This window comes from Pagrus pagrus (assembly GCF_965226575.1).
Source record: "Pagrus pagrus genome assembly, chromosome: 17".
NCBI classification, from domain to species: Eukaryota; Metazoa; Chordata; class Actinopteri; order Spariformes; family Sparidae; genus Pagrus; species Pagrus pagrus.
Window position 1 is genome coordinate 4,427,629 of NC_140201.1, and position 14,811 is coordinate 4,442,439.

Here is a 14,811-nt window from a genome sequence, read left to right on the forward strand (position 1 = left end):
CACAGCAACCATTCAGAATCATTGGACTACAAATCAATGTATGAGCACTATTTTCTCCACTGTGATGTTGGTTATGGAGCTTTTTCGACAAATATAAGAAACCTATGCAGAAACAGACCTAACTTGGGTCTCAGATTTGATCAAATTAGTCAAAAAATACATTCTTGAAGGTACCACGCAGTCTGGATTTTAATAAAGAAATCAGACAATTACGTTTTTTCATCATAAACTGTTTTCGAACTTTATTCTCCGTAAGGGAAGAAACAGTCTGTTCAGATGAGCAAGAGGTGTAACTGTGCATACAGTATGCAAGAGTGTAGCATAAGAGGGTCATTAATAACTGTATTATTATCAGGAGCATCAGTAATAATATTAACAAGAATATCGAGAATGTGTTATTTTTCATAAAAGGACACAATGAAATACAAGGAGGAGTATACATGAAGACAGTCAACCTGTTGTACAGGCTGCTTGAACATTTTGATTGGGTAGCTTGTGCACAAAAACATGGCAACAGTGTCCCAGGTCACCTACACCACAGCCCCATTTAATTTATTTTAATTGTTTCAGATATACTCTCAGTTGATTTGTAGAAATGTTCATGAAGAAATTCTCATGAGTGATCAATATTAAGAACTGATTTTCAGGTTGCAGTGGGCCACAACCATCTTGGCGACAAACTAAACTTTCAGTTAACTTGGCCAAACCATTTCAGGTTACATCATGATTAGACTGAATCAGGTGCAAAGGGCGAGGGTGGTTGAAACTGCAAAAAATGTTGCGTAGTCACACATTACAGAAAGAGAAAATGATTTTACCATAGTTTAACCAACTTTTTGGGCAATCCCCAAAGTTTTCAGGCCTGGAGTTTATCATTATTTTGCAGACTTTGCTGGGGATGGATGCTCTGGTCCATCAGAACTAAAGGTGACCTGGGATACGGCCAATGATTTGGTACTTGTTAATTTGAGTTCCTTTAGTTTCCATATATGCTTTATACAGGACATACTTCCCTTTTACAGTTGAAAAAAGTATTTTCTATCTATTTTATGTACAGCATACTGCAATACAATAATGCCTCGGATTGATAATAATGTGTATAACATTTGCAATACAATTATAATGAAAGTAGTAATAATATGTATGAAAAGTTCTTTAAAAAAAGATTGATAACAGTACCTGTCAGCCATTTTTATCACACAGTCATTTCCCCAACAATTGCCCTGTCAATGTCGAGTTGGGCCGTCTTAACTCATTGGAGGATAGCAAACTGCCTTAATCTGAATAGTTACAAAAAATGGGGAAAAAATCACTCTTAAAGGACTTTTCTCTCTGTTCCCTTTGCATTCATGCAATCACTTTGCTTTCTCTCTGAGTTTGTTCACACGTTCCTCTATTGGTAGAAAAATACATACATATGATATATTAAAAAAAAGTACAATGATGACAAACATAGGCATGAAGTACAAGCTTCATCAAGTGCTTTCTTTATGACCCCTCCCACCCCCCCAACCCCTTTATTCTCTCATGTTTCCGTCTCGCTCTGCTGCAGATTCCTCACATTTAGTGCACAGGTCCGTCTCGTTTGTTCAATACTTTGGGTTCCGAAAAAGAAATGGTTCCTCAACTCCTCGCTGCCCGATGGGAGGTTGAGTGTAAATAAGGACATCATGATTTGTGAAATGCACGCGTTGAGATTCAGCCCCAGGCTTTAGCCTGATCCTGGACTACACCACATTCTTTCCTTTCTGCTGCCCCTCTTCTTTTGTGGTATTTTCAATTCAGTCTTTGTGATCCAACCTCTTCTGTCTGCGGTACCTCAGCAGTGTTGTTCAAAAGCAATTTAAATTTATCAACCCAGGTCTTCCTCATTTTTCGGGTCAGTACCACTGCTCTTCCATCTCAGTTTCTATAATAATTCTCTTGTCTTTCATCACTGATTCCTTTGTTTTGGCTTAAACTAAATAATGGAGAATGTTCAGATTAATGTGATCTGAATGTGTTCAAACATTACATTATTCTCTGGACCATAGATGTGCAGAAAATAGTGTAAATATTATTTTACAGATATTTTACACCTTCATCCTCCTTTGATGCCTATTGCAAACAACGCAATACAAAAAAACAAAAGAGAAGGGACACCAACGAGCCTCTTTGCTCAAGATTCTCAGAGGAGGACTGCTGGTTTAGGATCAGCGTATTAACTGTATTTTAAGTTGTTGTCCGGTCCATCAACTTATGGCTGATTAAATGTGAAATCAGACTAAAGATGCTTTGAGAAATTCAGGACCAGATTTTATCGTGTCCTAGATTATAATGATATAAAAGCCAAAACTGATCTCTGATTAGTTTTCAATAGTCTTCACAAACTGGAAGAATGTGTTTTCAGGCTGAAGAATGAACTACATATAATATATCAGTGTCCTAGACCAGCATTTCTACTGAGAGATACTCGCACAAGTGGGCTCAGGAATCGAGAAGCACATTGTAAAATATCTGTGTTCTAACAAGTAATTTACTGTTGTACTCAGCATTAAAACTTCTTAAAATAAAGGGAAAACTGGCATTGTGTGGATTCAATTTTACCGTTATCTTTGAAAATGACCCACTCAACCCCTTTGAAAATAATTTCACTCAAAGCCAAAGGAAAGTGGGTCTAAACTGATTCCACTAGTGCAGAGGTTTCAAAGTGGGAGGAGGGCACCCCCAGGAAGCCCCATACAGTTTCAGGGGAGGCTCAGTAAATGGAAGTGAGAAATTATCACATCAATTATTACCTTAGTTATCAACAGAAAAGCCTTAATGTGTGTGAATTGATGTAAAGAGATAGTTTAGTAATGCAGCAGTTTTGTGGTGTTGGTGTTTTTCCTACTTTCCCAGAGTCAGAAACTAATAAATGCCTTTGGACAGAACTCATTTATAAAGAAAGTTCTATTTGCTGCAGTCTGAAGGTATATTAAACACCATAATCAGGCTGTTTTGGCTCAATTATTGAGTGTCTGTGGGATCAAACAACATAATCATGATCCCACAGGCTAAGTGAGGTGAGGTGGTCGGTGCCTTTTTCCAAGCTTTGTCTGAGGGAAGACCACAGTTCTTGAAAACCCCTGCACTTGTGTCTAGTTACATTTTCAAATTCAGTCAAGTGTCAGTAAACCAGATAATTTGCATATGTCTAAAAAGATAGTAAAACTTTCCACCACAGCCGTTTTTCTTGCTTGCGAAGAGTACAACACTGAATACAGTTAAATTACTTGTTCACATGGACCTTTTTACACTGCAGACACAATTAGTAATTCCTCAAACAGAGTGGGAAGACGCAGCCTATGAGTTCATATGCTCCACCTGAATGGCCGATGTGGAGACGGTGAGGCAGAGGTCTTTGTGGGTCACTGGCACATCTGCCACAGTGACTGGTTTGTACTGGATCTCACTGGCTGACACTGTCTTGTACTGGTGCAGGTCAAACGGGCATTGAACCACAGCTTCCGTGGGCTGTTGGTGTGACTGGTAGCTGCCGGGGGGTCCAGGGTTCTGGTTGTTAGGGTTGGTTTGGGCTTGGAGCTGACCTCCTCTGCCCCCGCCTCCTCTCCCTCGGCCACGTCCTCGGCCTCTGCCTGCTCCGCCTGGCGTAAGGCCCTGGGCCTGCTGAGCAGCTACCGTTGCTGCCACTGTTAGCGGGTCGGGGTTGTGCTTCCTCATGTGTTTCATTAGATATGTCTCCTGGAGTTGGGGAAAGAGAAGTAGAAAACATGATGGCACCAAAGAAAAAAAACACAGAAGGAAGGGATCTGTCCAATGCAAGTTTCATGGAACACTTTTCGACCCTGTACATACAAAAATATATTAAAGTAAATGTGTAGTAAATGTGTTTCATGTGGGTTGCTTGACTGATTTGGCCAGTAAGAAAAGATTTGGAGAATTTATCTGCCAGCGTCTTCAATCATGACTTTCCTAATCTTACCACAAACCAACGTCAGAGTAAATGTTGACACATTAATTCTGGCAGATGGGTTGATTAAAGGCAGGCTGGCGGTAGCTGAACATGCTCTACATATGTGTTAAACACAGCTGTTTTTGCAGCAGTGTATAAAATGGATGCAATCATCTTTGTGTTTAAAGGAATTGGTACCTTAAAACATTTGTGTAACCAAAGTCAACCATGAAAAATTGTTGACATTAAGTGGCGATGCAAGCCATTAATCTCCGCGTAGTAAAGTACAATCTTTGTAAAAAATACCTGAGGACAGAACTCAAGACATTCTTTAAATCGAAACACGCTAATCATAAATATAAATATACTGTATATCATTGAGTATTGAGGAGACTATATTTATTACCAAGACATACATTCTCTAAGCCTGCAACTCTCTTCATATGTATGTTTTTTGTCACATTTAGATGAGAATCACATGTAAATTTAAGGTTTGATGTTTAACGGTACCTACCGAGGTATATGATCTGTTACAGAGGCCACAGGAGAACAGCTTGGCGTGTTTGACGGTGTGTGTGGACAAGTGCACCTCCAGGCTGGCAGCGTCTGTGTAACCACGGTTACAGTTGTGGCACTTGTACGGCTTATCTTTGTTGTGCTGCCGACGGTGAGACTGTGGGGAAAAGAAAGAATGATACAGAGGAGGGTTTGGATAAACACCCAATAAGTTATGTTTTCCAAATACACAGTGCTCCAAAATCACAAAAATGTCTTAAAGATCTTTTTCACTTTGAACAAACAAGGATACAACCTGTAAATTAATTCACCTGTAGGTTTGACAACTGAGTGAAAGATTTTTCACAGCCAGGATGGTTGCACTTGTACGGTCGGTCACCGGTGTGAATCCTGAAAAATAAATGAGGCACACCGTTAGTTTATTACACTCTATAAATGACTTTTTTACTACATTTGCAAAATGAAAATAAACATTAGAGTGATGATCATTATTGGGAGTATTTCGTATGTTGCAACATATTGTACATACAGCAGTGTTATGCCAATCAAAATGCTCAGACATACTGTATATCATTAACCATATAAACAAATAAATAACACTGAATATATTAAGTGTATTTTAATGGCATTAAGATTAGGACCTGTGTAGATCAGGCTGTAATTTCTCATATTTTCTTTTCTTCTGCTCCTCCTTTTAGTTGGGACGTTTTTTGTGTTTTTTTGGTACCACTGCAAAGCTTTTAGAAACTTTATCCTGCAGCCTATTCAATCCACTGTGTAGTGCAAGAGGAGCTGGACATTTACATATCCTATGTCTAACCTGTAAAGCTAGGAATTTAATCACGTGAAAACAATGCCAGCGAACATCCTAAACCTCGATGCTGGAACATATGTTTCAACGTTTGAGTACTGAGCCTGGAAATGTCCCTTTCTGTTTCATTGCAGATCAAACACACAGGCTTTTTCCTCCATTCACTAGTAAGATAAACAGGCACTTCGCTGTCCACTGGCTGTTGTCAGTTTTCAAGATAAACTTTTTGTTTAAAAAGTGTTAAGAGGGACATCTTGCAATAGCACTTGATCTAACAGCATCAAATCAGTAGCAAGTGTTAGCCTAAACTGCTGTCAGATTCTCGGCTGCAGCCAACCAACTATCTCTCTTCAGAATCGCCTTCTCTACCTTTAAGCCACCCAAGGCTGGAAATTACCATAAGCCAGGTCGTGGCTGTGACTGACAGGTAACCTGTTATCAATGTGAGGAAAAAGTTATCCGAGTGATAACAGCTAATGTCTTTGGGAACTCGGATTTAATTATTTAAAGAAGACATTGTGACAGACCCTCTGACAACACAGCCTGCCTCCCAAACTTGAATGGCACCAAAGACTTAGTGTAAAAGATGCAAACAATCACAATGCCATAACTCTCCACTCACCAGCTCCCATACATGCACACAGAAAAACACATCCAGCCATTCAAACACAGCCCAGCCCAGCCCAGTACCGTGTGTGCTGCTGTAGGTGACTGAGCTGCCTGAATGTTTTCTGGCAGTAGGAGCAGCTGTAGGGCTTGGCCCCGGTGTGGATGCGGATGTGCTGGGACAGGTAGCTGGAGTTGGCAAACGACTTGGAGCAGTGGGGACACTTGTGGGGCTTGGCCTCAGTGTGGTTTCTAACACGGGAAGCCGGGATTGGAGGGGTGAGGAGATGGAGAGAGAGAAACAGAGAGAGAAACAGCGAGAGATTTTTAAGCTACAGCATGACCAAACTTCACGATGAACCGAGGACCAAATCATGCGATAAGCTAACAGGATCTGCGATCAACTGCTTTGATCATAGATCATTAAGTTTGACAGTGTGCTCTTTGTGCTGTGTCTGAGTTGTGAAAACACAGAACAAAAACATACAGCAAGCACAGTCACGCTTTTCTCTTTCTCTCTCTCTCTCTCTCTTGCAGTCTCTCCATTTGGTGTGCCCTGCTTTGAGTGGAGTGTGAGTGTCTATGAATGTCTGACTCTGCTGCAGTCAAATGGAAATATACATTCAGGATGAGTGGCAGGCCAGTGGAGCACATCTTCCTGTTTAAAATTAATGGCCTGAATCCTACAAAGAAAGTCTAGTGCATGGCAATAAGGGAAATGAAAACTCGAAGAAGGTGAAAGATAAGGTCAAACATAAAAGTCATGGCGGTATGAATGGGAGACAGGTGCTTTCATCACTGACACGGTCACACAGAGTAACATGTAATCGAGGTGAAACTACTCTAAAAGTTTGATTAGTGGCTTTATCTGTTTAGGAAATATAATCATGAGCGTGTGTACAACATGCAGGCAGACTCAAAGAGTGGTGAAAGCAACAAGGAGTCTGTTTTGGTTTAACGGGTAAATTATTGTACAGAGTACTCAGACGTGTGTGATTAAAAGAACACACTGTCCCTCCAGCTGACACATGTTAACTAACTAATCATCAGCTTTGTCATTTAAAAGGATTGCCATGTGATCTTTTTTCACAGCCTTTTCTGCTTGAAAGGAAATTAAAAAATGAGAAGGGAGTGTTTTAACATCACAAGTGACTCCAATGACAGCGAAAGGCCACAAGAAGGTGCTTTGAACCACAGAGGGGATGTTAGAAGTGTGAAAGCAGAGATGGATTCAAAGAAAAGAGAATAACTAAGATAAAGCAACATGCATGCAGTTTCCAGTGTGTTATAGTGTCGTGAGCAGGATGAGGAAGTTAAAACCAACCACCTGCTAAATGAAGGTGTATTTTGGTGCTAACTGGTTCTGTAACTTGACGTCTACTAGGGCTGTGTATTAGCAAGAATCTGATGATACGATTCAATATATTGCAAAATATTGTGGTACTGACGCACGGATATATATAATATTTTAAATCTGATTTTCTGAAAACTGTCAGTATATAGAGCACACATATGAATAAAATCAGAGTTAATTAAAGTTAACTTTTTTTATGCAATACGAAAAGTCAGATCTGCATTGGTATTTATGACAGACGCTGTTTCATCCAACATCATAACCTGTGTAATCTGATCATTAGCCTGTATCAGTGAAAATAAATAAATAAAACTAAACTTTAAAACGTCGATGCAGCTGTTTTGAGACTCAATGTAGCATCACAAAACATAATATCGCTCGTAAGTGACCAAAGCAATTGTTAAATTTAATGATGATGCTGACTTCCTGTCCTGATAATTCAGTTAATTTTCACTTACAAAGACATAAAAGTAACATGCAACGATGATTTAATCAAAAGTTTGGTGAGTAAGTGCTGCACCTCCAAACGTGATGCTTAAGCCGCGTTTCCACCGCAGGAACTTTCCCCAGGGAAGCTTTGACAAACTCTTTCCATTATTGATGTTCTTGACAATTAAATTTCCTGACGACTAAACGCAAGTTTATACTTAGACAAGGCCACGAGTTTAAAAGAAAATACTCAGAAAATACTTAAGGAGCGATTTTAAAACCTGAAAAACATCTTAGCCACAACAGTTACCTGTCATTGTTAACATTAGTAATGGATACTTTGACATGGAAGACAGGACATCCAGTGCAAATTATGTCAATATGTCATTTAAATGTGTATCGTAAACGAAAATCCACTGAAGGGCTGCATAGTCGGGCTTATACTGTAATTGATGCGCTTGCTGTAGCAGCACTTACTAGTCCTCCTCTTGTCTTTGATGGAGCATATATTGCTCACTTAATGGTCTTCAATGTGTTAACATGCAAAATCCATTATCACTGTCTATTAATCTCCATACAGACAAACATTTAACCAATACAACAATTGAGTAACCGCCTAGGGTGGTGTAGCGTAGCGTATGGTCTGTTGACACATTAACGTAGAATTACAGAAGAAAGCAAACGACAGATTAACCGACTCCTATAATTGATCAGTTCTTGTTGTATAGTTGAGTGTGTTTTTGTATACATCAGCGGTCTCTAGACAACAGACCACAACTGGCTGACTCTGGGTATTTTGGGTGGAAACGCGGCTTTAGACTCTGCAAAAAGAGCTTTACACTGTCAACACTCTCCCCTGGCATATCCTAAACTGACCACCCCTTCCCCCCTTCATCAGTCACCACACACAGGCCCACACACATGGTTTAACAACAGAAACCACATGAACAAGCAGACGCACACACTCACAGGACCACACAAACCAGTCAGCCCAGTACCGTGTGTGCTGCTGTAAGTGACTGAGCTGCCTGAATGTTTTCTGGCAGTAGGTGCAGGTGTAGGGCTTGGCCCCGCTGTGGATGCGGATGTGCTGGGACAGGTAGCTGGAGTTGGCAAACGACTTGGAGCAGTGGGGGCACTTGTGGGGCTTGGCCTCAGTGTGGGACTTGGCGTGGATCTGCATGTCTGACTTGCTGAAGAACGTCACTGCACACATCCGACACCTTGGCAAGTGAGGAGTGAAAGAGAGAAGAAAACCTTTACGGTAAACAAAGTAGTCAGTAGTGTTGTCAAAAATACCAACATATCGATTCTGAATATTTGAAACTCTTCTCATTTTCCACAGAATCAATACACCTGCTACGATTTCTCTACAATAGTAAGCTGACACATGCACCGCCGCAGTGCCCACACAGGCCCGTCTTATCCCACTCTTCTATGGTCAGGAGTAAATTAGCTTAGATGCTGTCATGCTGAACACACAGTACACATTTTATGCCCTCAGTTTTTCCCTGTGGTATCGCTTATAGTATTGAATATTGATATTTTTCAAGGTATTGTATCGAAAGAAGAAATCCATGTATTGTGACAACACCAGCAGGCAGGTGACCTTTTAATAATGTACAATTAAAATCTGTGATGTTACAACAACAACACAATAATGTTCCTATACCATTTTTTCCTTACCGATACCGATTCCAGTACCTCAACTTGTATATCTGATGACACTGAGTAGCGATCAGATACTGGTGTGTTAAAAAACAGATAATGCTAATGTGCTTGAAGTCACACAAAGCGCTCGCTATTTATAGATATTGACTACCTTACAGTAAAAGATCTGTGCATTGTATACAGGTGTATGTGACACTGCTGGAAAGTAACAGGGTCCCGTTTTAGGCTAATACATTACGTGGTATCGGATCGGTCCACAAACTAGCATACTAGCCAAACTGATCCAGCATTTTAGGCTGTAATGGATTAAAGTCTGATACTGCTATTGGTGTCGGAATGATCCGAATTCTTTTCTCTGATTTGTCTTTCCACTACCTGTAGGATTTGGGGCCATCTTTGTTGGTATGATCATCCTCATCATTTGACAGGTCATATGGGTCAGCAGTGGGGTGCTGTAACAAAATAACAATAAATCAGTAATGAAGAAGGCACAAGCACTGATAATTAATGCTGTGTAGAAAATCAATAACAGTTTTACCAAAAGTCTGACAAAAGACTGCAAGAGAAGGAACACAGGAGACCCTCACCTGTCCTCCAGCAGCGAGGTGCGCCAAAATTAATGCATCGCTACCTGGAGGAAGGACCCCACCCACTCCAGCTAATCTTCCCATCCCCTGTTTGCTCTTCCTGCCTCGCTTTGATGGCGTCGGCATGACAACTGCAGGAGGGATTGAAATGTCTTCCTTCTTGTCTGGTAACAAGAGAAAAGTAAAAAGAAACGAAAGACAAAAGAGAGGGAGGAAAGGGAGAGTTGTGTGAAGACAGCATCTATAGGAGATGGAAAAATGTGACGTAATCAGCCACACATCACCTACATGAGTTACAACGCAGAGAGACGTGCTGCCTCGGTCAGCAGCCACACCACATCTCATGAAAGAGTATGGACAAACACATGTGTGTTTATACTTGCATGTGTTCGGATGTAACAACAAAACAAATGCTGAGGTAAATAAATGGTGGGTAGAAAACAGGACTCTCACGTGTGTCTGATCTCACCTCAGGAGATGAAATGTTTTAAGAATTAAAAATCTTGAGAAAAAAGGTTTAACTAACTAACCAAACTAATAACGAATCATCTAAAAGTTTGTGTCACTCCCACCTGCTCCATTAGAGCTGCTTACTGGCCAGCAGTATTTACAGTGGGCAGGTTTCAGTTGTTTTACTGTGTGAATTGTAACGTAAGACACTCCTGAAAAATCTAATTCAAATTCTTTTGACAAATAAATGTCTAAAAATAATAAGCATAAACTTCTACCATTACCCAACAAACTGCAGTTTGCATTGACATGTTGAAAGGACCCAAGTGCCTGTGTTTACCTGTATTTGAGGGGTGCAGTGCAGACACTATCATGGTGGTGGCAGTGTGGGGTCCAGTTACAAATGACTGCGTGGAGGCAGTGGGGACCAGTGTGCCTTGAGGGGTGGTGATCACTAACCCCGCTAAGAGGAAAAGAGAAACTGTGATCTGGCTGTCCATTCGGTCAAAACAAACATTTTACATTCTAGGCTACTATTCCTACAGAGAGTTACTAACAAAATGCGCAATATGTGAATAACCTTTACTACAGACGCTGCCACAAAAATACTTTGTCAAAGCCACAGAACAGTTTTCACAATGCTAATTTTCTTTTCTCATCTTTTATGGATCAATATTCTTTAAAGCAACAGTTGGCTAGCTTAGTTAGCTAGCCTTTCATCTACAAGTAGAGTCCCGCTCTCTTCTGCGCAGTGACACAGTTGTCAGGTGTAGTTCAGTAGAAAGAGAAAATAGTTCCTACATGAAACGGCTCACAACGAGGTCTGTACATCATTTTTAGTAACCGGGTCATGATTTCTGGGGAGAGACGTTACTGTTGAGTTGCTTTGAGCACCACAAGCTAAATGCCATGTAGCTCCATAATGTTTGACATAAGGCAGATATATTAAATGTTTAACTGTCCCTTTAAAACTGCTGCATATAACCTGTTAATGCTGATATTGTTTACAAAGAGACTTTTATGGATACAAGGAAAATTGATCGGATTGATATCTGTAGCAGCTACAGTTGGATATCTATGGTGTTCCTGACTCTCATGCAAACATTTTAAAGTGACACCAACAAACAAATTCAAGCAAGACGATACAGAAATGGCAGATGGAGTTGGGATGTCGTGATTCAGGCAGGAAAAAGGAAGCAGCAGCGCACTCACCTGCAGTCATGATACCCGTAGAGGGAACAGGCACAACGGTGATGTTCTGGGATGTGTGTGACTGGTGCAGGTGTCCGCCGACCACGCTTAAAGGTCCGCCGCCACTGTTGCCAACACCACCTCCTCCCACGGTCACCCCACCTCCTTCCTGCTTGGGGATCACCCGTAGCCCACCCCCTGCGTCCACTGAGCCGGGGATGGCAAGTACAGCCGTGGGGTAGTGCGGGGAGGCGGTGGAAGACGCGGAAGAGTGAGGGAAGGAGGGCGCGTTGGCCTTCTCTTGACCTAGCTGCTCCTTGGTCTTGTTCAGGAACATGGCGTTCTCGATCTAGATATGGATGAGTAGAGGGGCGGGTTGGTGGTGAGAGGAAGGAAAGGAGGAAGTAAAAGAGGAAAGGAGCATAGGATGGGTGAGGGTACAATATTGGGGGATTTCACAAGGATGGCAAGGTGAGGACGGGATGATGAAGAGAGGGTGAAGGGTGAATGACACGAGGAGAGAGGCCCCAAGAGATGAGGAAGACAGGTGGGGTGTGAATAGAGGTGAGGAAAAGGATGATGACAAAGAAGGCAGGTAGTGAGACAAGAGAAGAAGAGGAGAAGAAGGCAATGGGAGAGAACAGAGAACGAAGGCACAGTGAGATGCAAAAAGTAAACGAAAAAGGGGTCAACGAGAGGTTGAAGAGATGAGACAGGAGAGGGACAGGAGTGATCACGTGAACTCTCGTCATGTCAAGAACTCACATTCAAACATCTTCAATGTCAGGTTAAAGTTCACAGACTATGCCAGCATTATTCGTTGGTGTTATGTTGTGTTTTAAGTATTTTCCATCAACAGTCAAAGTGATAACCCTTTCTGGGTATCTTTTGACACAGCACATACCACCACACCATGTGTATTTCAAGACAATTCCAACAATAAGTATGTCTCTACCTGTCCTTGTACAGTGGGGACGGGAGACCAAAAGTATGATGAGTTGAAATGGGAATCGTCCATTATTTCTGTAATTAAAAAGCAACACACTTAGAAAACACCTGTCCTCCTCCTCCTCTTTCTTACTATGCTCTTCTTTTTCTGTTTCTGTCATGTGAAACGAGACCATGCACGGCTGCGTTTCAATCATCTCAGTTTGCTTCCTTTCCGTGTTTCCTCTCCTCCATCAGCTCGCACACCGAACGTGTCAAGTTTCAGCATCAGTGTGGAGTACTACCTATTTTTAGCTTTGGCTGGTTAACAGCCTCAATGAAATATTTTTGGGGAGTTTTGAGGGATCCCATTGGACAAAACTGCTGTTAGGATTATCAGTTTTAAAATATTTGATCAGATGATCAGATTCATAGAGAAGAGGATGGGAAAGGAATCAGGTCAAGATGTTAAATCCTGTGAGGGATGGACATAAAACACATCTACAGGAGCACAGAAGAGGCAAGAGCTGACACACTAATAATAATAATAATAATAATAATAATAATAATAATCAGTCTTTGAGGCTTTTGATAATGTTTTGTTGAACAGACCATGCACTTCCTCAACACTACCTTACACAGTATGTGTCGCTATTAACAAACTACACAACCTTCGAGCGGCTGATCTGTCTCGTTATGTTAATCAGTCTAGTTTTGAAAACAAAACTATGTCAAAACTATTCATTGCACCGAGGTTCTCCCAAACGAGATGCTCAGAGAGTATGTGTTGAGAAGGACATCCTTCCTAAGAGTGCGTATGGTTTGCAGAAGACAACACTCACTGTTTAAAAAAAAAAGACTACTGTACTATCTTTTCATTATCAAACCTCTCATCTTCTGTTTCCTGATCATCTCCCACTGACACATAGGCAACATGTTTTCTGTAGCACAAGAAAGGAAGGTTCATAGTTTCATTGATCTACTTCGGCATGCACTTGCACTTTATTTCCCACATAAGAATAATATCTGATAAGTTTTGAGGTTTGCTTTTCTGTATGCATGTGCAGATAGTGAATACCATGCACAGCCATATTGCTCCGATACCAGGAAAAGCATGCGTTTAATCACAAGTTAGTGAAGCTGAACTGATATCTGACATAACTGATCACTGTGAGGGGAAAAGAGACCCATGAAAAATAAACTTTAACATAATAAGGTCAGCACACTAACAAGATCAACTCTGAGGTAACGATATATTTCATGCAAAACACTGGCAATGCACAACTCGAGGCATGTTTCACTTGTTTTTCATGAGCCTCGTCTCCCCTCTGTACTTGCACAAGCCGTTAATAAATAATGTGGCAACCTTCTGAGGCAAATTCATTAATTTCCCACAGAGTGCAGCTAGCAGACAACTTAGGGGCCGATCATGTGTGACACCAAGTCAATGTCTCAGTGCTGCGAGAGCCATTTTTCTGACGAGGGGCACAAGCTGGCTCCTGAACTGTGGCGGTGCTAGCTGCGGGCTGACGTTAGCGCTGATTGATGAAATCTTGCAAAAACTAAAATTTGTCAGAAATCATTTATATCAGTGTGCCCCTTGCAAAAAAAACCCAAACACCCCCACTCAGCCTGTATGTGTTGCTCTGCACCCAAACATGCCGCCAAGCGCTTAATGAGATATCTGAGTTGTAAACAAACATGGCTAGCGTTAGCTGGTTAACGCAACAAGACAAGGGAAGCTAGCTAACTTGCCTCCATTAATTTTCTCCTTTTGTTCGCTGGCTTGCTCTAGCTACAAGGAGGCCCGTGTTTTCATGTGCTCAACTAGCTTGTCGCTTGGTAAACACAAACATCCTCGCTGCCTACGCCTCCATTCCTCACTCCCTGCTCATCTCGCTGAGTGAAAATAAAAAAAGAGAAAAAAAAAAAGTCTCGAATAAAAAAAAAACGAAGACGGGGAGAAAAAAAAAACGTCGACGCCGTTGCCTCTGTGGGAGACGCAGCTTTCATGCAGACTTCCGGTGGTTGGGACGACAGTGCTCTCAGACACACTGAAAATAACAGATAATTAATAACCGACAAATAACTCCTGTGTTAATTACCGGTGAAATCGATTCCCCGTCAACCCCCCCGGAGCTTCCTCGGGTCGGGACAGTTGGGAAACTTTGTCCAAATCCGCCCCTCAAACCCTCAGATGAGCCTTTTTTTTCTTCGAGTTTTTTTCCTTTTTTTCCCTCCAGCTCACCTCAGCAGAGTCAAGTCCGACAGACGAATGGCTGCCCTTTCCGGTCACGTATTTCAAAATAAAACACACATTGATCAATATCCCTTG

At 41.4% G+C, this 14,811-nt stretch overlaps 1 protein-coding gene across 6 annotated transcripts; it reads right to left on the bottom strand.

Moving 5' to 3' along the window:
- Positions 1 to 2,916: 2,916 nt before the first annotated feature.
- Positions 2,917 to 14,710, bottom strand: znf384a (zinc finger protein 384 a). 6 transcript variants are annotated; one of them, XM_084379029.1, is made up of 12 exons: positions 14,582 to 14,710; positions 13,364 to 13,417; positions 12,505 to 12,572; positions 11,571 to 11,898; positions 10,699 to 10,821; positions 9,909 to 10,072; positions 9,697 to 9,773; positions 8,649 to 8,873; positions 5,952 to 6,119; positions 4,762 to 4,840; positions 4,449 to 4,607; positions 2,917 to 3,723 (listed from the first exon to the last, which is right to left on the bottom strand). In XM_084379029.1, the coding sequence occupies exons 2-12, from the start codon at positions 13,410 to 13,412 to the stop codon at positions 3,325 to 3,327; spliced, it is 1,839 nt and encodes a 612-aa protein (XP_084235155.1). In that variant the 5' UTR covers positions 13,413 to 13,417; positions 14,582 to 14,710; the 3' UTR covers positions 2,917 to 3,324. The 6 variants fall into 6 exon arrangements, with proteins under 6 accessions (XP_084235155.1, XP_084235154.1, XP_084235156.1 ...); XM_084379028.1 differs by lacking the exon at positions 14,582 to 14,710 and adding an exon at positions 14,232 to 14,568; XM_084379030.1 differs by lacking the exon at positions 13,364 to 13,417.
- Between the last annotated feature and the right edge of the window lie 101 nt (positions 14,711 to 14,811).

What these genes read in the sequence shown, in the direction of transcription:
- znf384a (XM_084379029.1), bottom strand. Translation starts at nt 13,412, where the DNA reads ATGTTGCCTATGTGTCAGTGGGAGATGATCAGGAAACAGAAGATGAGA. An exon ending in ACCTCGCTGCTGGAGGACAG is followed by an intron (nt 9,774 to 9,908) that starts GTGAGGGTCTCC and finishes ATTTTGTTACAG; the next exon opens with CACCCCACTGCTGACCCATA. An exon ending in CACTTACAGCAGCACACACG is followed by an intron (nt 6,120 to 8,648) that starts GTACTGGGCTGA and finishes TTCCCGTGTTAG; the next exon opens with AAACCACACTGAGGCCAAGC.